The sequence below is a fragment of the Rhinatrema bivittatum genome, chromosome 7 (genome assembly GCF_901001135.1).
Source record: "Rhinatrema bivittatum chromosome 7, aRhiBiv1.1, whole genome shotgun sequence".
Lineage (NCBI taxonomy): Eukaryota > Metazoa > Chordata > Amphibia > Gymnophiona > Rhinatrematidae > Rhinatrema > Rhinatrema bivittatum.
Genome location: NC_042621.1, coordinates 98966565 through 98988484, shown reverse-complemented (window position 1 = coordinate 98988484; position 21920 = coordinate 98966565). Strand labels below are relative to the sequence as shown.

General features: G+C 43.3%; 1 protein-coding gene across 6 annotated transcripts in view; it reads left to right on the top strand.

The window, feature by feature from the left end:
• The window catches only part of TPPP3 (tubulin polymerization promoting protein family member 3), an 89950-nt gene extending 74818 nt beyond the window's left edge, over positions 1–15132 (top strand). For all 6 annotated transcript variants that reach the window (XM_029608789.1, XM_029608788.1, XM_029608793.1 and 3 more), the window contains exons 3-4: positions 8500–8653; positions 12344–15132. In XM_029608789.1, coding sequence (XP_029464649.1) covers positions 8500–8653; positions 12344–12532 — 343 coding nt within the window. In that variant the 3' untranslated portion in view covers positions 12533–15132. The remainder of the gene's footprint in view (positions 1–8499; positions 8654–12343) is intronic.
• Positions 15133–21920: the final 6788 nt, after the last annotated feature.

Genomic DNA, 21920 nt, shown 5'->3' with positions numbered 1-21920 from the left:
TATCAACAGATGAGCGACTAACATACCTAGAAATCTAAGCAGTATCTGGATTACTGAAAGCTTCTTTGAAAAAATGAGTTTTTAGGGCTTTTTTAAATTCTTTTTTATTGTAAATTTGTCTTAAGGGATCAGGCAAGGCATTCCATATTATAGGTCCCGCAACTGAAAACGCTCTTTGCCTGGTGACGTTTAAGACGGCATTTTTTACTGAGGGGACTTCCAGAAGATTTTTTCCTGTTGATCTAAGATCCCTAGAAGGTTTATACATTCTAAGTTCAGAACAAAGCCAAATAGAATCAATATTGTTTAGTAATGAGTGAATAAGATTAAGAATCTTATATTTTATTTGGTATTTTACCGGCAGCCAGTGTAACTTCTATAATACTGGAGAGATATGTTGCCTCATCGGTGTAGCTGTAAGTAATCTAGCGGCAGAATTTTGAATAATTTGAAGTGGCTTAATGGAGGATTCGGGTAAGCCTAAATATAAACCATTGCAATAGTCTATGCCGGATAGAATTAAAGCTTGCAAGACTGATCTAAAGTCATTAAAAAAAAATAATAAAGATCTTAATCTTTTTACCACATGTAATTTAAAAAATGAATTTTTCACAACCTTAGGGACATCATCTTAGGGAGGTACAGTACACAATTTAATACCCCCATATTTCCACCACTGCTACACAGGGTTTCCAACAATTCTATGCCATAAGAGGTAGACTGAGCCAGTCCTAATTTTATCCTATTGCATACATGCAGGTGCAATGCTACTTTTCTTAATAAAATCAGAATTATAACTGCATGAATGCCGTGAGATGAAGACCAGGAATAAATTAGCCTATCCCATATGACAAGGAATTCAATGCATATCCAGTATAACTCTCTGCTTCAACGACAGGGGGAATGAAGAAAAGTGGATCTATATACAGACAACCAACAAGGACTGAATTGTTTAGTCTGGGTGGACAAATAGGCATGGGTGTAGCTTGCTTATGGCGGCGGTTACTACCCCTGACTGATTGGGCTAGACGTTTCACTTAGATGCAGCTCCAACACTGCTCTGTCATTAATGGTGGGGGTGGAAAGGAAATAGAACCAAAAGGTTACTAAGAGCCAAGAGAAACAGATAAGTATGAGAGAAAAAAAAGTGCGAAACTTGCTGGGCAGACTGGATGACTGTTTGGTTGTCTTCTGCCATCATTTCTATGTTTCTCTGTTAATTGTTAGAAACCCTAACGTGAACAGCCTAATGTGTTTTGTTTTGTTTTTTCCCCCCAAGAGTGGTTTCCTAAATCCCTTTGAAGGGTCGGGGTCAGGATAAATGTTGAATTACTGTGAGCACTGTGACAGAAATGACAGCCCCTAGAGCTTCTGGTATTGAGCACTAACATTACAAGAAGTTCTACCCAGAATTAATGGAGCCTACATCTGTGATCCATGCATATGAGTTAATTCAAAAACCGCATCCCTATCAAAATCCTCATAACCCCCTGACATGTCCTGAAAATCTGGTATAGTCAGGACACCAAACCCAATTTAGTAAGGCAAGGCATACACACGGATATACTGATCTCATCCTCCTTTTCCTTCAGAAAGTAGACTAATAATGGACAGGAAGGGAAAAAACAGGCTGCAGAGGAAGAAAAGGTCAAATCAGCATAACACTGGGATCTAGTTGTGTGGTGGGGAGGTAGGGTAGTCACTGCCATGTCTCATGGACATCATCTTTGTGAAAAACCATAAACATTTCCATGTTTAAAAATCTGATCTTCATACTATGTCCGGCTACAAAATTCTTATTGAATCCGAGGTGTGTTTTCATGTGTCCAGTAGAGTTTTCAAAGAGTTTAATGGATTGATCTCTAGTTTTACTTGTGGGCAAACCGTCTCATATTAAATTAAGTACGCTCTGACTCCCCAAGTATTAAGGTAGCATGACCTTACTGAATGTTCAGTATTACTACTGGCCAGTGAGATGGGTGTCTTTGCTGACTTGATCCTACTCAGCAGCGAGAGTGGTTGGACATGGGAAAAGCTTCTGCTGCATGCTGGGATCTAGCACATCTGCTGTCCTCATCTCACCTTCATTGTACTCGTCAAATATGGAGATAGGCACGGATGTCAAAGGCAATTATATTGCTCCACTTTCTCTGATCTCTTGACATTTACTCAGTTTCTACACACCTCTTCTTTGATAACCTGGCTGAGTGGGAATCTAAAGGCCTAAGGTTTATAGGTTAACTAAAGACAGATGATTGTGTGCTTTTTTGAACACCTTGTTCATTAGTATAAAATTTGAGTCCTCTAGGTTCATTTACCAAGCCTTAGAAAGGTCCCTAATTAGGCAACAAGAGTGCTGTTTTAGACAGATGAATTCAGTAGTTGGCCCTTATTAGAAATGACCCAAAAGTGAATGGTATAGCTGCTATATACAGGGTATTATCGATTGTAGCATGGCTGATCAGCTGGACTGAAGAGTTGCATATTCACTTCAATGATGATGCTTGGTGTGTATTATGGGAAGATGCTTACCACATCTCCAGTATGCCAGAAGAGCTGATCTCATAGTTTGTTGCACAGGATATGTAGGTTATTCTATTGTGCCCTTATGTCTATATGATTCCTTTTCTGTTGCCTTTTTTATCTTTGCAGGCATGTTTGTTCAGTCATCATGTTTTATTTCATTATTTACTGTTATGATGACTTGCTATGCTAAGTGTTAGCTTGATGAGGTTTTTTTTTATTGCTATCTATCTTGTCGAATAGTTCTGAAAATCTGATCTTCCTCCCTTCCCCTCTTTGGAAGTCAGATCAGAGGCAGTGATGAGTGTGGCTGCAAGGGGTGGATATAAGCATGCACTCCCAGTCTCCATGGCTGCTGCTCCTCTACCTCCGGTCCTTCCTGATTACAAAGGAAATGCACACCATGGAAGATGGGCAGCTGAGAGGGCATGCCTGTTATATCCTGACCTGCTTACAGCACTGTGCCCAAGAAACTGAAAGGAACCTGAAGAAGAGCGAGAATGGAGAGAAAGCTGGGAGCGGGGTGATAGAGAGGAATCGGAGGAGGAAGAAGGAAATGGCGAGGGATCCAAGGGTAGGGGAAGAGTAAGAGGAACCTGGCGTTGAAAGAAGAGATGGGAAGGAACATGTGGGCCTGTGAGGAGAAGGAGAGAAGCCTTTGTGGGGTGGGGGTGAAGTGGATAGATGGGGATCCATTTAAGGAGAATAGGAGATGGAGAGGTACCTGAGGCAGAAGAGAGGGAAACAGAAAAGAAGGTGAGGTAGAGAAATGGCGGGGGGGTGGGGGTAGGTGTAAAAGAACCTGTAGTGGTAGAGGCTGGAAGAGGAAGGAGGAGAGAGGGAAAACAGAAGGGAACAGACAGAAGGAGGAAATAGTAGAGGAACGATGCACCATTACTATCTACAGTACTCCCCCCTCCCTTTTTTTTTTTCCAAATCCTAGATCTGCCCGTGTTGGTCATGATGGCCAATAGGGGGGTGGGAGGAGAGTTTTGAAAGAATACAGGTAAGGAGGATGAATGAAGAAATGAGCAAGGGCAAGAAAAGAGGTAGGAAAAGGAATCCAGGGAAACAGAAAGGGATATGTAGCACCTTTCCACATACCACTTCTGCTTAACTGGTTCACAGACTCAATAGATTGCTCAATCCGTAATGAAGACACCGCGCAGTAGCACAAACGCTCTCCTCACACCTCTGGCCTGATTGGCACTGGAGATCCACCACCCCGAAGCCCGGGTGCTTCAGCCTGGGGGCCCTAACACTCCCAGGGGCTGGTGGCAGGAAAAGGAGCTCATCCCTCATAGCACACAGGATTTAATACGCTAAGCACGAAGACACTTTACGATGATGCCACTGTACCTTAATACTATAGTGCGCCCCTTTGCTGAGAGAGATCGTTAGAGATCTGCTATCACTCTAGTAAGCAGGGGAAAGTTTGACACACACACACACATCTATTCTATGTCGATGGGAATAAAAGCTTAATAAAATGAGGTCCTTAGTCTCATTTTAGAAAATATAAGCTGTAGGATTCCTTCTTTGTCATAACAAAAACAAGTAGAGGAAATCACTTTTGATGTAAAGGTTTGAATGTTAGCATTGTTTGATCATCAGTATCTCATATGATAATGCTCAGGTTCATGAGGATCTAAGGGTAAGAATGTCGGAAGGTACGCCATCCATCTTGGCAGAAATTTAATTTAAAAAAATATTAATTCTGTGCTGGTACCATATTGTACAGACAGTATATTTCTAGCGAAAAGAATGTGATAAGCATTGTTATCTCTGGCTGTGACTGTCTGCCTAAATGTCTTATGAATATAGTGTCGCAAACAGTAAGGTTCTGTGATATAAGTCAAATTTCCTGAAATCAGACAAAACAAAGGGCTTCATGGATGGGTAATTTTTTTTTCCCTGCAAGCCCTCTTGAACTGCAGCATTATATCTAAGAAAAGAGACGGCATCACCCATATGTTCCGGTTCAAGAGGGATTATGGGTAACAAATGTGGCAAGGAAAAATGGCTCATGTATTTCTGAAGTTTCAGGAAATTGAAATGGTAGCAGGATGTATATTTTACCAGGGGTAAAAGGGGTGTGTTCCAGACTGCCAACAGTGGCTCACTGATCAACCAACAGAGCCTGGGATGTATCTCGACTTTTCTCTATGAAACAGTGCCTGATCAATCAGGCATCTTGAGACAAGTTACATTTCCAGAAACTAGACAGAACTGATAGCAGCCGTTCTTTTTCTCTACAAAATTGATACCCATAATCTTCCCTGACCTTCACGACAGCATCTGATTTCTTCTGTGGATCTCAGGATAGGCTCTGTAAGCAGTATGGCTGCCCTGGGATCACACTAGGAAAGCAAAGCACTGCAGACCCGACTAACTCTGGGTTAGATGCAATAAGTTGCCATGTCTGATACCATAAATAATTTGACAAAGTGCATTTTTTTCTTTTCAAACTCACACAATAAAAATGGTTTCAACCAATCTTACCAAAGTTATTGTGTTTTTCAGGACAATCACCATAAACAGGAGGAATGTCAGTCTTTGTTCTTACTAATTATAGATATGGGATCAGTAGAATGAATGAAGCACTCATCCCAACCTTACTGTACATAGTACTGTCTGTATAAACCATCACTTGCTGGGCTTACGTATATATATGTAAGCCCAGCAGAAAAGATGTCAAGTGATAATTGAAAGCATTGGGGGAAACAGGATTTCTGAGAGGAAAATGACTACAGGAAAGCTGCATTGTCTGTACTGTACAGTATTTCAAAACTTGCATACAGTGATAATCAACTTATAGCAATTAAAAACATTTTTAGAAGTGATATTTTTAAATTCCTGTGAACTGCTGAGATCAGCCATGTGAGTAAAATAGCAACAATCATTTGCATTGGATCCGGCTGGTTCATACTGGTTATGTCACAAATGCCATTACACACACTGCATGCACCAGATGTGAGGTCATTTGTGACACCCTTTAAAGCATGGCTGGTATGGGTAGTTCAGGGATATTTCAGGGCAACAGCTTAACAAATACACAAAGTGATTTGATAGGACTGTAGTCTAGGGGTTACAAATGTTACTATCTTAGGAGTCCACAGGCACACGTCTATCCCTGGGCCTAAAGTGCTCATTACATCCCACACCATTCAAAGAGCTGCAAGCCTACAGGATCCTTCCATGGGGCTAGGGAGGGGAGGGCATTCTCCTAGTCCCTCGGTGTTTTCTTGTCATCTCTAAAGTAGGCAGTAATATTAGAAAAGGATGGGTATTCTAGCACAAATTTACTGAAAGATGTTATAAAAATAAAACTCAGGGGCTTTTTACAAGCTTCTTTCTTTGTTGTAGAAATCCAATATACAGAATTAATTTAGTAAATCTGACTCTGGATATTCAGTCATAAAATCTCCAAATGGCTTCCTCTCTATTCTAAGGGTAGATGGGTTCTTTACTAGAAGATGCTTAACCTTTGGTCAGATACCCCCATCGTTAACTCCCATTTTCCATGTCTTGACTCGGGTGTCCTGGTAATCCTGTGGTACCTGAAGGATACCTCTATTCCAGCTCCTAGCTACCAAATGGCTAGTTGAATAGTCTGATCCTCTCTCCTGGGCACTCTTACTCCCTTCTATTCCTTGATTTTGTTAAATAGATGCTGTCTCTCAGAGGGAGACTGACAGGAAACAATCTTAAAAACAAAAAAATCTCCCAATCTGCAAAATGGAAGGGTAGAAACAACTTCAAAAGCCCAAAATCCAATTCTCTTCTCTAAAAAAGGAAAACTCACAAAAGAGAAAATATGAATTCTCTCAATCTAGGTCTTCCTACCCAAAAACCCAGGAATTTAAACATACTCCTCACTTTCTAAAGACCAACTAAATATCCACACATCCACAAGCGGGATTGTACTTATGGGAGCACTGTAACAGACAGTATGAGCTACAGCTTCCTTTTCTGCTTTCCAACCTATATTTTACTAGGAAACCTGATTTGGGGGGGCAAAATATTTTTTGATATTTCATTTATTACTTATTTACTGCACCAATCAGACTGATACAGTTTACAACACATTTTTTATTTATGCATTTTTAATATTACAAAGCAAAAAATCTTTGTACAGCAACATTGGAGAAATAAACAATTCAAGAAAAACATAATTTACTCAAACATAATTATCTCCAAAATGGAAACACTAATCCAAAGAGGATTAGAAACATATAGAGGAGATAAATACAATCAGTACAATAATTCACATAGGAAAAGGCAGTATATAAACACCCCAACATATCATAGCCTAGGAAGATTCATGGGTAGTTAAGCGGGCAGTCTTCTTGGCCTCCAGGAAGTCCCGCAGTTGATCTGGACTGAAAAAAATCAATGTATAGCATTCATCTTAAGAACACACTGGCAAGGATATCGAAGAAGGAAACTTGTGCCAATAAGCAAAACATCTTGTCACATATTCAAACAGGCTTTACGTAGCTCTTGAGTGAATTTAGCCAACAAATTAAAACCATCTAACATTAAGAATAAACAATAAAAAAAAAAAGAGAAACTGATATTTCTTCCATTTCCTTATTACACTTATTCTGCATAGCTGTTTAATCATTTGGAAAAAGCCAAGTTTTAGCTTTCTTCCTGAACAGTAAATTTTGTTTCCAAACGAATCTCCCTAGGCAAGACATTCCAAAGCTCTAAACCTCCAACTGAGAACACTTTCTCTTGTGACTTCCTCTTTTTTTGCATTTTCTTCCTCAATGGATTCTGCAAAAGACCATTCACCTTGAATCCCTTTTTGGGACATAAAGTTTCAACAATTGCTTTAGATACCCAGCTCCTTTACTTTTCAATGTCCTAAAAATCAATTCCAACACTTTAAACTGAATACAGCATTTTCACTGGAAGCCAGTAAAGTTGATGCATCAATGGAACAGCCCTAGTTCTTGGGCAACTATAAATGGTCCTTGCTGCTGTATTTTGTACTGTTTAAAATAGATTTATCTGGCAAACCCAAAACAGTGCATTGCAATAGTACATATAGGATATGTATTATGTGTATATGTTTAAAATACTATAAAGTAAAGAGTCCATTACTTTAAGAATTTTCAAATTAAAAATGTATCAACATGGGAGCATACAAGAACTTAACTCTTATACACTAAGGGCCTGATTTTTAAAAAGTATGTACTGGAGTAAATGTACTTTACTGAAGTGAGATTTTGAAATTTGTTGCAATATGCCATTGAATTCTCCATAGGACTTTCTCAAGTAAGTGCACTTGAGTAAATGGCTTTTGAAAATTGTTATGATAGTTATATTTACATTAATTTTATTTTATTTAAGGGTTTTTATATACCACGGCACGTTAGAAAACATCACCTCTGTTTACAATGAACAATAAATCAGCAACAAGCTTTACAATCCAACAAATTTAGAATGGTACATAACGGATATACGGTAAATTAAAACCAGAAAATAATTAACATCAAATAATCCATAGGAGGTGCACTTAACAGGTGGAGGATATATAACGATACAAATATATATAATTTGGGAATATATAGCAGGAAATGTAAATTACTTGGGAGTCTGGAATTAATTGACAGATTAAAGGATCAAAATAGTCTTTACAAAAGTAAGGGTAGTGCAAATATATAGATCAAAGAATGTGTTTGATACATGCATATCTCCTTTGAAAATTGCCCTCTAGAGTGGGTTAAGAGTGGTGAGCCAAAGCAGTGGTGCCAAAGCCGAGACTGGGCAAGTGAAAGATCAGTATCCTAGAAAAAGGGCAAAGGAGGACCCAGCTTCATATTGTTATAGGAAGATGACGGTGTGTGGAAGGGGGAGGGGGTCAGAACCCTCAGCAGCCAATCACAGTACAAGGATTCTTCCTTCTACTTTTTTAAAACAGGTATGGCTATCTAATATGTAACTAAAAATGCTTGCACATTCCAGACAAAAGTCAGCCAGAGTAATTAATTTTGAAGAGTTTAAAATGGCCTTGAAGGAGTTGTCAGAAAAGAAGTTTAAAGGCAAAAGCAAGGAAGAAGCCTTTGAAGCGATAAGCCAACTCATCGCTGGAAAGGAACCAGCCAGTCTTGGAGTGACTGTAAGTAGTCTTATTAATACTTTCACTGATTTTTGGTAAACATTAATAAGCCTGAAGAAAATCTACATTGTTTCGGGAAGTTCTCCAAACCAGGGCTCAAATCCCCCTGCTGCTCCTTGTGACCTTGCAATTCACTTTACCCTCTTTTGCCTCAGGTTCAAACTTAGGGGTAGATCTTATAAATCTACGCGTGCGCGTACTTTTTTTCACGCACCAGGCTCAAACAAAAGTACGCTGGATTTTATAAGATACGTGCATAGATACTTGTGCTCGCCGGGGGTACACATTTGTGCGCCGAGCCCTGCGCGCGTTGCCCGTTCCCTCCACCCCCCCCCCCCCCCCCCCCCCACCCCCCGGCCCTATCTAAACCCCCCCAACTTTATTCAAAACATTATGCCTGCCTCTGGGCAGTAGTAACTTACGCGCACCGGCTGTCTGTGTCGGGGCCCCCAGACCGCCCACACACCCCCGAGCAGACACCACGCCCCTGGCCAAGCCCCCGACCGCCCCTTTTTGCAAGTCCCGGGACTTACGCGCGTCCCGGGGCTTGCACGTGCCGCCGAGCCTATGCAAAATAGGCTCGGCGCGCGCGGGGCGTTTTAAAAGGGTTACGCATGTACCTTATGTGCGTAACCATTTTAAAATCCGGCCCTTAGAGTGTGGACAGGGAAATACAGTGCCTCAATGTAATCCCACTTTTTGGTACTGCAAAGCAAATATAAATGAGACAAAATCTCATGGGATTGAAACTGCATCTGCTACAAAACCTTTGGCAGACATCTTGAGTTTGAGAAAATAAGAATTTTTGGATAAACAAAGTGCACCATTGATCTCAGATACTGAATTTCAGCTAACGTGAGGATACATATGAACCCAGATGTCCTCTTAAATTTGAACCTGCCTTAATATCCACCAACCACTCAAAAGAGAATTTAAGCTGATAGGCGTGGAGGAGCAACCTAGTAGAGTGGGCTGCAAACCAGGGAAGCCAAGGTTCAAATCCCACTGCTGCTCCTTATGACCTTGGGCAAGTCACTTCACGCTCCTGGGGACAGTGAAATACCTGAATGAAACTCACCTTGAGCTACCAAGAAAAGATGTGAGCGAAGTATAAATAGGGCCTTAATCTATTAGAAATATATATGCAGCCTTCTAAAGAGAATATAAACCCACCTGAGGCAGGACTCAGTCCTACTCTCCATGCGTTCCCCTGGAAAGTCTCTATCCAGCGTTGGTCTGTCCTCCTGGCTTTGCTTCTGCTGGAATGAATTTTTCCTCCCCTTCTCCCTGTTCCCCTTTGTCCACCTCCTGTCCTATCAGTAATTCCCCCTCATCCCTTCCGGTTGGGATCCACCCCTGCCTTGCCATAGGACTTTCCCACCTGTCTGTCTTGTCTGGGGTGGGCCTATCCACCTGACAGGCCCCTTCCTGTTGGGACTTAGCTGCTTTGTTCTTGAGAACCCTGGATGCATTCTTTCAGGCTAATTCTCTTCTGCCTCATCTAGGGTGGACAGCTCTCTTCCTTCTAGTTGTCTTCCGAGTAAGGGGGAAATCCCTTACTCCTTCACACATGCTCCTTCATTCGCTTATGCTCAACTATATAGACACAAACATGTTTGTTCACTCCCTTGCTCAACTATATAGACACATGCTTGCTCGCTCTCTCTCTCTCTCTCATGCTCAATGAGGCACAAATACATGGTTTCTGTCCTTCCCTCTGGAAGGACAAGGGGCAGCAGCTGCCTCTTTCAGCCCCCAATACCCACTGCACCCTCTTTCTTCTAACAACCAAGTGTGCTGCTCCTGCTTCTGACTGGGGGGAGTGAGGCTGATGCCTCCTGCAGTCCCATTGGCCACACTGGTCCTCACTGCCTGAGCTGGGGCCAGGAGAAGGAGAATGCGTCTCATGCCAGGGCACCCCTGCTGGAGGGCACCAATGGCTGAGGTCATATTGACTGTAGTCATAGCTCTGCTGTAAGTTTTGTTTTTTGTTTTTTTTTTTTACCTAGGGCACCTAACATTCTTACATCGACCCTGTACAGATAGAAACCAAACCCACAGAAGGGCTGATGTGCATTTAGGGGCAGATTTTAGAGGGTCAGCGCACGCAAGGGGGTGAACACTTGTGCACCTTGTGCGCGCTGAGCCCGAGGGGAGCCCCAATGGCTTTCCCTGTTCCCTCCAAGGCCGCTCTGGAATCGGAGCGGCTTTGGAGGGAACTTTTCTTTGCCCCCCCCCCCCCCCCAATACCTTTGTTTCCGAAGTTACGCCTGCCCCGGCCAGCTGCCGGCGCACCATCCCCTGGTACAGGCTGCTGTGCCGGAGGACACGTGACCACCGCCACAGCCGCGTCCCGGGGCTTGCGAGCGCCGCCGAGCCTAAGCAAAATAAGCTCGGCGCATGCAGGGGTAGGTTGTCGGGGGTTACGCGCCTATCCCTCTGAAAATCTACCCCTTAGTGCAGAGTTTCACAAAAAAAAAGAAAAAAGGTTAAACTCCTAATGAAATAAGCTAATGGTATGCTATTGTAGTGGGAGTTTAAAAAAAAAAAATGCACCCAAATCAGAATGTGCATAAAGAAAACGGTTAGCATGTAAAAAAAAAAAAATTGTGCACATAAACCATGATGTCTGTACACAAAAAATTGCTTTCTGTACAGAGAATTTTTGGTGCATGTAAATGATATTTTAGCTGCAGAAACCATGATTTGTGCATATAAACCATGACTTATGTACCGATGTTTTCAGGGCAGGAAGCATGAACAAAGTACAAACTGTTTTCTGCAAATAAAATCCTGACTACAGGTCCCAGTACTGCCACTCCAGCTTCTGGCCAGAGCCTTTTCTTAGCCCTGGAAACTGTACTTCACCTCAGCCTAGGAATTAAGTTTCCTGTGCTAAGCGAAAAAGGTAAACCAGCACTCCTGTCTTCAAGGAGGGGGAAATACCTAATATCATCAGCATGGCATCTGCAGGAGAGGACATTAACTTGTATGCACAGTTTTTGTGTGCAAAACTTCTTGCTCTATTGACACTAAAGTTTGAGCACAAAAAATAAGCACACAACTGCAGATTAAAGTGTACCCGCTGCTGAGTGCACCTTATTACATCAGCTCCAGATTTGGAAACCAGAACTCTCTCTCAAGCGAATCTAAAACCATTCTACATAAAATTTATTCTTTTCACCTGACAGAACTTAATTCCCCTGAAAAAAAATCATCCTATGTGAGAGAGAACATTTAATCCCCAGTATGAGATCGTGTGTCACAGATGAGAAATCCTTTAATGCCGCTGAGAAAAATCCCATCCCATCATTGCTAGAACCTTTTAGGCCTCCTGAGAGACAGTCTTAAGCCTCCACTGATACCTCGGTCACCCACGACAAAACCTGTGCCATTCCTCATTCCACATGTGCTGAGGCCGGTCCTGCTATGGTGTTTCAAGCAGTTTAAACCCTCCTGAGCCAGACCCCCCCCCTACTCTAACACAGTTCCTGCACCCTACCTGTGCTCAGTCTGGATCACTGCAGTTTGGAAGGTGGATCCCTTCCCTCGCTTGTGGACTGTGGTTTATTTGGGCCACTTTTCAAGACAAAAAAAAAAGTTTGACCCTAAAATGAAGACTTGGAGGTTTGTTTTTTTTAATTTGCTTCTCATTTGATGTATTCCTGTTTTGGTTTTTTTTTGTTTCAGAAAGCAGCAAGCGGTGGAGCTGTGGAAAGACTGACAGACACCAGCAAGTACACGGGATCTCACAAAGAACGCTTTGACGAGAGTGGTAAAGGCAAAGGGAAAAGCGGCCGAGAGACAGTTGTGGAAAACACGGGTTACGTTGGCGCCTACAAGCATGCGGGCACTTATGACGCCAAAGTGAAAAAGTAAAGATTGTTTATCTGCTAAAGCCTGTAAAATAATCCTGTTTGTCTTCCTAATCTGGGATATCTTCCTACAGTAACAAAAAAAAAAACCCAACCCACCAATGTATACCAGTACGTATTACTAAGCCTCCCCTCTCTTTAACCCTATGGGACACAAGCAGTCTGGCATTACAAATAAGGCTTTGTTTAGAAGTGTGATAATATCCTGGAGAGAAGCCCTATCTATAATGGATCATTCCCCTCCCACACAACTTCCCTCCTTCCCCCATAGATTTCAGTGAGAAATGTACGTACCCCTCTGGTTCTCTGCCTTTCTTCCTGTCACTTTGCCTGTCTGAATAAAAATAATGGGTTCTTAATACCAGACATAACAGCTTAATTGTGCATGGCATGCTATAGTCCAGTCCTTTCACTGGTAGTCTTGTGAATTCATTTATTCTGGTAAGGGGAGACCCTCCCGGTAGCAGGAGCAGATTAAGAGTCCAGCAGTAAGGCCTTGATACTCCCAAGATCTGTCAGAAAAGATTTGGGATATATTTGTCACTGGAGGAAGAACCACTCTGGCCATGCCATTAATGCCCTTCACTGTATCCATAACTAGTCATAACCATCATTATCTGCATCCAAAAACTGTGTTTTCGTCATTGCCAGCAGCCCTCCAACCCTGCTATGGTTACTTCTACCTGAAGCTAGCATAAGTCCAGGTGGGGGCCACTGTTGTACCCATTACTTCCCATGGGAGCAATTTTGAAACTTTTCTATAGAGGGTCAGAATCCAAAAAAAGCTTTTACTCTAGTAAATAGCATTCACAAACTAATTTTAATCACTAGCTAAAGTGAGGGAGGTGAGAGGAAATCCTGTATCTGACCACACCCTCTGCATGCTAGCCTCATTAAAAAAAAAAAAACCCCTTCTGATAAATGATTTTAATAAAAGACTGCTTCTGTATAAGAAAGGCAGGATGTATGATCTGATCGCCCTACTTGACCTGCCAATTAGGTAATCATAAACGTGCTTATGTGTTATTAAGCCAGTGATTTGTGTTCTATGACCATTTCGGTAAATGTCTAGGCTTAGACAGGAAACAGTTTAGCTCCCTTCCTTTTAAATATGAACAAATCCCTTCTTACTGATGGCTATGCGAGGATTAGATAAGACAAGAACCAGTATTGTTTGGGGCGGGGGGCAGATACATGCACTCCTTTATGAATGCCAGGGTTTGCCTACCATCACCAATACATGTGAAAATTGCTATATTGCTCATGAGAGAAGAGAGGCCAATCCTGTTTGTGCGACAGTCTATTTCCTGAAGAAGCAATGAGCCTGAGGATGCTCTTCCTGTCCTAGTCACACAGTTGGTCTTTCTACATTCCCCTTATCCTCTCCCTCCTTTCAATAGTTGACTCTGTATTGTGCAGTATATGTATATATCTATATATATAAGATGATGGAAGGGCATGCTGCCAGAGGAGAGGCCTAGTGCAGAATGGAATTTCAGACTTGTTAAAATCAGTTGTGTGTGACGGGAATGATCCTTCTTGATATACAATGCTCCTGATAATGCACTAAAGGGCAGAGAGACTTGTGCAGTATGGATGAGGCACACATTTTCTTTGTTCCGAATTCAACATGCAGGTGATTTATTTATTTAAAAGACTTACAGTCCGCACTAGTCCAACAGTTCAAGGTGGTGATTGGGGGGGGGGGGGGGGGGGCGGGCATGACGGTCATAGAAAGTTAAAACCATGCCAAACTGAGTTGCTCCCTATCAGGGCTCTTAAACTAAAAACTGAGCCACTATGTATTTGCAACTCTGAAAATCTTGTCCCTCTGCGTGGCATTGTGTATGATAATAAGCTGAGGGCTTTCCTGATTTCAGTAACATTCTTTATAATTCCTTATCCATAGAAAAGAACGTTTCCCACCCTGAACAGTAGACTTCTGTTTTGCATTTCATTTCTTCCCATTGCTGCCAACGGAGTTGGGCCTTCACTGGTTTAGAGCTTACTTAAATAATGCCGCAGTAACTTAAATAAAGGGAAGCATTTTTGGCTTCTTCCCATAATTTCAAGTCACCATCACAGGTGCGGCCTGCCCGGAGTTCTGTCTCTGCCCAGCTCCAGCTGACGGTGCCCTGCATCTCGGAAAAGGAATAATGAGGCTCGTGCATCTTCTAATGAAACTGATAATGCATTAAACAAGTAGGAGCATGGAGGTTTATTTGGCTTTTCTTGATGTATGCAGAACCCCTGTCCTGTGTTTTTCTTAAACATAAGTTGTGATTATTTGTATTAAATAAACTCAGTTTTAAATGTAAATTTTAATAATGCCTAAAGTTGGGCGAATCAACATCTAAGGCTTTGACCAAGCTATTCTGACAAGAAGCTGAAAGAGACCCTTGTGCTTCCTTCCCATCAATCAATAACACCTTCACATGGGCTGTAGATGATGCAAACTGCAATACATGGCCCAGATTTCTACTGTAAAATAAAGTACTTCAGTATTTATAGAGGTATATCATTGTATGTACTACTTTCTCTGTGCTGTCTCTCTCTTTGAAACCTCCCTTCTTACAATAAATGTAACTTTCTGTCTTTTTGTAACTTAGTATGTTGTTGTGTTTACCAAAACCATCCAGCACATTTGTTTTAACTAAAAAAGAAATGAACAAAAATGTAGTAGGTGATACCTTTTCATTTGACTAGCTCAATACATTTCTGCCTAAAATGTGGAAATAAAAAAAAAAAAATTGGTTACAGTGATAGCTTTTCTAGCACCAGACACAATGACTTTGTGGGCACAGCTATAGGCGCGCAGACCTAGACAGCTACAGCAATGGATTCCCAATCATTCAAAGACACACAAATAAACATGCACAGGTACAAGCTTGCACTCACAGTGCACAAAGGCACATGTTGTAGATATACAGTATGCAAACAGAAACTGAGATGCACATTTACCTCCAGGCACACATTGCACAGGATCAGACACCCTTACAGGAGCAGATGGGATCCGGTGGTTGGAGCACTGAGCACAATGGCGTGAGTTCCTCTCTAGGTCTGACACCGCGTGACCTCAAGCACATCACTTTCACTTCTTGCCCCCTGGATTACCCAACTCTTAACTCTGCCGTAATATTGTTTCTTCTCCAGTCTGCCTTTTGGATGCTTTGATGCGGTGCAAACAACAGCAATCTGCATCCAGTCCCTATATCCCAGCAGTGGCTGCATTCATGTTTCTGTACTATTCCAATTTTTTTTAAAAAAAAAGCATACCGGGATCCGATTTCAATGAATGCAGTTATTGCTGTATATGTGTGGGTGCTACCCATCGTATATTTTCACAGATGTGGAGAAGAACGGGAAAAGGATGAGCCCGGGAAGGGACTGCAGCAGTAGCCCACCCCCCCCCGCCCTCGGTTCCCAGCTCGGGCAGGCTGCAGGAAACTGGTGTGGGCCACTGTTGCCACGGGAACTGCAGACACAGAAACATTTGAACACCTGGCTCCGAGCATTGCACTGTTTTTGTAACCAAACATACAAAGACCCTGGCAACGCTTGTTTGGGAGTTCATGCATCCAGTATCTACGGCCGCTAATGAGAACCAGAGCCTGCAGGAGTCAACTGACGCGACCTCATGGCTCCCCCCGTCTTCCCCGCGCGAAACCAGCGGCCGCCCGGGCCCTGCCCACCGCCAGATCCCTGACCTTTTCGCTCAGCTCCAGGGGCTCCTCAGGAATGGCAGCCCGGCGTGCATTCACTTTTTTTTTTTTTTTTTTGCAGTAAGTTATGGAAAAATAAAACCCAAGGTGAAGGTAGAAACTCCATAGCAGAGGCTGAAAGATAAGCATTAGGACTATGAATAGCCGCAGTTTATTCGTCAGACATACTGTCACCATCCCCAGCTCACAGACCTGCCTCTCCCACTGCCTGCTGGTTAGATGCTCTGGGTGTTTTAGGTTTGTTATTAATCCTTTCTACCTACTCTAGCATTACATGTTTGGGAAACAATTTGGGAGGGGATACTTTTATTTTCCAGCTGAGGCAAAGTCTATTAATATATGTGGCAAATCAGTCAGCTTAGGCAGAACAGGATAGATGTGGTCTGAGGGGCTGATGCACTGATCTCAACCTGCTCTGGAGTTGATTGAAACATGGAACAAAGATTGGTGAGACAGTCAGTCGGGCTTCAACCATTACTCCTTGCATGCTAAGTTTTGCTGTTAGAACTTTACAGAACAAGGGCAGGGACGGTCAGCAAAGGGGAGTGTGCAAAATTGGTCCTTGAGGCTGCAAACAAATTTCATTTCAAATATGCACATCGATTGGTTTCTTAGACCAAGTGAATACAAATTTAGTTCATGAATATTCATTGTGGGTATCCTGAAAACTAAACTGATTTGCAGGCATTAGGAACTGGATTTGCACAGCCCTGGGTTAGAGACAGCAGCTGTTCTAGACAGAGCAAACGGTTACTTTTAAAGTGTAGAAAAAAAACAGATGGCAAGTGGTGTTTGTTACTAGACCTGTTTTAGAAGCATACTGTAATCACTGTAAGCAGAACTTCCAAGCGTTACTGACAGGAAAAGGGGGAAGGATCTCTAGTGCCGTCATAAAGTCTGGGCAATCACCAATTCAACAACCACCTGAGAGTTTGTCTCACCACGTAAGAATATTGAAATAGAGGACTGCAGAAAAGTAACATTATAACACAGTGTAAGTGCACTCAGAGAATCATAATCAGGGATGTCACTCTATGGGACACTGTCACCATACCACAAAAGAAACACAAATCCATCACTTTACAGCACAGTATCACTGCAGCCTAAAGAAAGATATCGCTGCCTAGCCTAGTGGTTAGGGCTCTGGTCTCTCTCTGGTTCAAGTACTTATACCTTCTTACCCATAGCAGTCTGCTTAAATCTTGGAGTAGGAAATGGCCTAGTGGTTAGAGCAATGGGTCAGAGCAACCTGTGGGGCAGATTTTCAAAAGGGTACATGCGTAAGATACGCGCGTAACCCCCGAAAAGCTGCCCCTTCCACCCCCTGCGCACGCCGAGCCTATCTTGCATAGGCACGGCGGTGTGCGCAAGCCCCGGGACGCGTATAAGTCCCGGGGCTCTCCTGGGGGGCGTGTCGGGGGGGGGGGGGCATGTCGCGGCCGGCGCATCATCTGCGGGCATTCCGGGGGCAGGGCCGTGGGCGTGGTTCCGGCCCGGGGGCATTTCGGGGGTGTGGCCAAGGCCTCCGAAACTGTTCCTGGGCCAGGGAATTGTGCGCTGGCAGCTGGCCGGCGCACGCCAGTTACGCCTCCCTCAGGCAGGCATAACTTTTATAATAAAGGTAGGGGGGGGTTAGATAGGGCTGGGGGGTGGGGAAGGGAGGGGAAGGTGGGGGGAGGCGGAGGGAACGGAGGCAGGCTGCGCGGCTTGGCGCACGCAGGCTGCCGATTTTGCGCAGCCTTGCGCGTGCCAACCCCGGATTTTAAAAGATACGCGCGGCTACGCGTGTATCTATTAAAATCCGGCGTACTCTTGTTTGCGCCGGGCGCGTGTACTTTTTAAAAATCTGCCCCTGCGGTTTCTGCCATAGCCACGGGCCAATGCAATACCATGCACTAGCTGATGTGCGTGGCTAAACATGCCATTGGACCTGCATTTTGGACATGCGTCCATAACCCCCGATTCAATATGGGGATTAGTGCGTCCAAAACGTGCGTCCAAATCACCGCATAGCTAATAGTGCTCATCACATGGAAATTCATGTAGGTGAGGCTATTACCTAATCCCCGCAATCCAATAAATTTTCCGAGTGGCCAATGCGCCCTTGCAACGCAGCAAATTTTATGGCAGCCCCAGGCATGCCATGCTCAAAGGCACATTGAAAAAAAAGAGAAAAATCCTGCCGTCAATGATTCCTCCTAATAGTAGGAAGAACCAAATAAAACAGTATTTATTTAAATTAAAAAAAAAAAAGTCTTAAAAAAATATTTTGGACGTCCAATAAACACACGGGATTCAAGATACACAATCCAGGCCGTGAGTCTTGTGTGTGTGCCGGTAGCGGGGGGAATACGGTCGCTCACAGATTGAGCACCTGTTTGCCCAATTCACTTGACAGCCACCTCTCCTGTGCCCCCATTCCGCGGAGGCGCTAGGGATGCACATTTGTCCCTAGCACCTCCTTTTTAGGGCGACCCCCTCATTTAAATATTGCATCGCGTGCCCAAGAGAGGTGGCCGGACGTGCGTTAGGAAAGCAGGGGCCTCAACACCGAGCGCCCGTTCTCGGCGCACATTTTTTAATCAGATTACTTGATCTCCCATTGCCTTAAGTACCTACGTAGACTAAGCTCTTTGGAACTTATCATGCTTGAATACTTATCACCATTATACAGCTCTGAATGTATCCAGCTGCACTAGAAAAATAAGTGTTATTATTAAGTTAAAAGAAGTTACTGTGCCACAGCAACCCTGGAGCTCTGAGGGAGACATATCATGATAACATTTACAGCATTATGGGGATTCGCCCAATAGCAGATATACATTTAGGGAGATGAGAAGGAAGGGTGAAATCTGTGGGTATCAAATTTTACTGTAGCTTGAGTCATAGTAATGACTTTAGCTGGAGCAAAAATGTAACCAAATAACATTATGGTTATTCAGCATTTGCCTTGATCACTAAGGATGATGAGAAATTGAGTTCAGTTGGTTAGTGGTTCCCAAAGTGTAGTTGCAGGGCCTCTGGGATAGAGGTCCTCCATACATTATATAGGTGCCTCATGTTTGCCGACTAGTTTTGGAGAGGGAGCATGCTGCTGCTGCTGTTTCTATCATTGCTGGCAGGTAGGATTGCTAACTCTCCAGAACTGTTCAGAGTCTCCTGGAATTAGAGTTTAACCTCTAGGACACTAATGCAAATAATCCTGGAGAAAACCTAGGGAATTCTTGAAAACAGTTTCATGTATTCTTGGAGGTTATATATAATTTAGTCAGTGTTTGCAATGTTAAGGCTTAAGGAGTTAGAGAACATGAAAAAAGACACAATTGCAAGAGACTCAGCTCTGTACGATAAGCACAATAAAGCATAAGCTGCCTGTAGCAGGTGTTTTCCAAGGACAACAGGATGTCAAGTCCTCACCTGTGGGCGATGTCATACAACAGAGACTGGTGCAGAAGATTTATTCAAAAGCTTCTAGAAGCTTTTGGCATGCTCAATTGAGCATGTGCAGCTTGCTAATAGTCAAAACTATTTTGGTGGCAACTAGACGCTTTCTTTACTTTTTCCACTTTTTTTTTTATACGGGCAGCCTGGCAAACAATAATGATGGTGTTATGACTTTGTTGGAAATAGTGAACCCTGGACCGAGATGAGTGATGTCTCTGCCCACAGGGAAGAGCCCTGTGGGCCTCACCATCGGTGGGCTTGGTCTCAGAGACGTAGAACAGAACTGTAAAGAGCTTTTATTAGGGAGAAAAGATAATGCATAACCCGAGGAGCGGGAAATGCAAAAAGACAGTTCTTGAGCAGGAAATACTCAGGGTAGTACTGTAGATGTGAAGGTCCGGTAGTGGCTCGCAGCGCGGGGCACACCAGGAGATTCCTGTAGACTGGTGGAGATACCTCTGAGAGCAGATGCGGTAGTGGCCCACCTCAGGACAGACTGATCAAATCTACTGTTGCATCAGGAATCCCTATCCAATGAGATATGAGTAGATGAATTAGCAGAGGTCAGAAGATACAGGAACCAGGTAAAGGATCTTGAGTAGCTCAGGATAGGTAGAAGAGGTAAGCTGACGAACGATAGTGGTACGGGGTACACCGTGGAATCCCAGCAATGTAGACAGCGTAGGAAACTGAAGAAGGTACTCACAGAAGGAAGTTCCAGGAGCTGAACCCGAGGATTGGGTTAGGAAAAGTCCAAGGCAGAAAAGCCCTCCGAGGAACAGATAGCCAAAACGCGGAAGAGCCCCCATGGAGCGGATATCCAGAGCGTCCCAATGCCACGAGTAGAACTGGAACAGAAGATCCCAATGTGGAGCAGATTTAACAAGAGAACTCCTTGCTAATTTGTCTTAGCAGTGGGCCAGTCGGTTTAAGTATACCAGCAGGTTGATGTCATCGGGAGGGGATGCCCCCGAGTTTCCTGCCATGACGTAAACAAAAGGAGGCCCTGCGCGCGCCTAGGTGATTCCAGAAGTAAGATGGCGGTTGGCAGCACCCATGGCATCCTGGAGACGCTGGGGAAGTCGGTGTTGACTGGCGGAGGTAGCCACTCTTCCAATGATAGACGGTGCAGGGAAAAAAGAGGTGAGCATGAGAGGTTGCAACCTTCTGTGACTGACGGGCACAACAGATGGGCTCTATAGGGATAAAGTTGGGTTCTAAACTTCAAATAGACTCCTCAGGACAGACTGATCAAATCTACTGTTGCATCAGGAATCCCTATCCAATGAGATATGAATGCACGGATTGAACTCTACATTTGAGCTTTGCAAATCTCTTCCAAGCAAGTTGATTTCAGATGAGACACCAATGCTGCCATGGCTCTAATACTTTGTGCTTTGACATGTCCTACCAGATCTAGGTCTGAGTGGGCATAACACTAGAAGATGAATCTGCTAACCAATTAGATAGGGTGAGCTTGCAAAGATGGTTCCAGATTTACTGGGGTCAAATGAAATAAAAAGCTGGGTGGTCTTTCTAAGGGCTTTAGTCTGCTCCAGAGAAAAAGCCAAGGCACTTTTGCAATTCAAACTTTTGCAATACCTTTTCACCTTTGTAGATATGTGGCTTGGAGAAAAATGTTGGAAGGGCAAATAACTAGTTAAGTTGGAAGTCAAACATTACATTTTGAATTTTAGTATTACTACCCTTAACTTAAGGCTTGAGGGTAACCTGCACAGAATGGTAATTACAACTCTTAAGAAACATAGGAGTAACCTTCATGGAGCAGCAGTTACTACCATAAGAAGTTGCTGGGCAGACTGGATGGACCATTTGGTCTTTTTCTGATATCTTTGCTATGTTACTATATCACCTTTGGTAGGAATTTAGAATGCATGAGCAGAACCACCCTGTTGTTAAAAACAGAGGAGGCGAAAGAGACAAGGGAGATATGATAGACTTTTAAATACCTGAAAGATATTAATAATACACAGGAGTCAAACCTCTTCCTATGGAAAAGAAGCTGTTGAGCTAGAGGTCATGATATGAAAAGCCAAGGAGGTAGACTCAAGAGCAACAGCAGGAAATATTTCTTCACAGAAAGGGTGGTAGATGCATGAAATGTCCTCCCAGACAAGGTGGTAAAGACAAGAATGGTAATGATATTCAAAAGAGCATGGGATAAACAGAGGAATCAGAGCCCAAGTGGCTAGAGGATGGAAATGA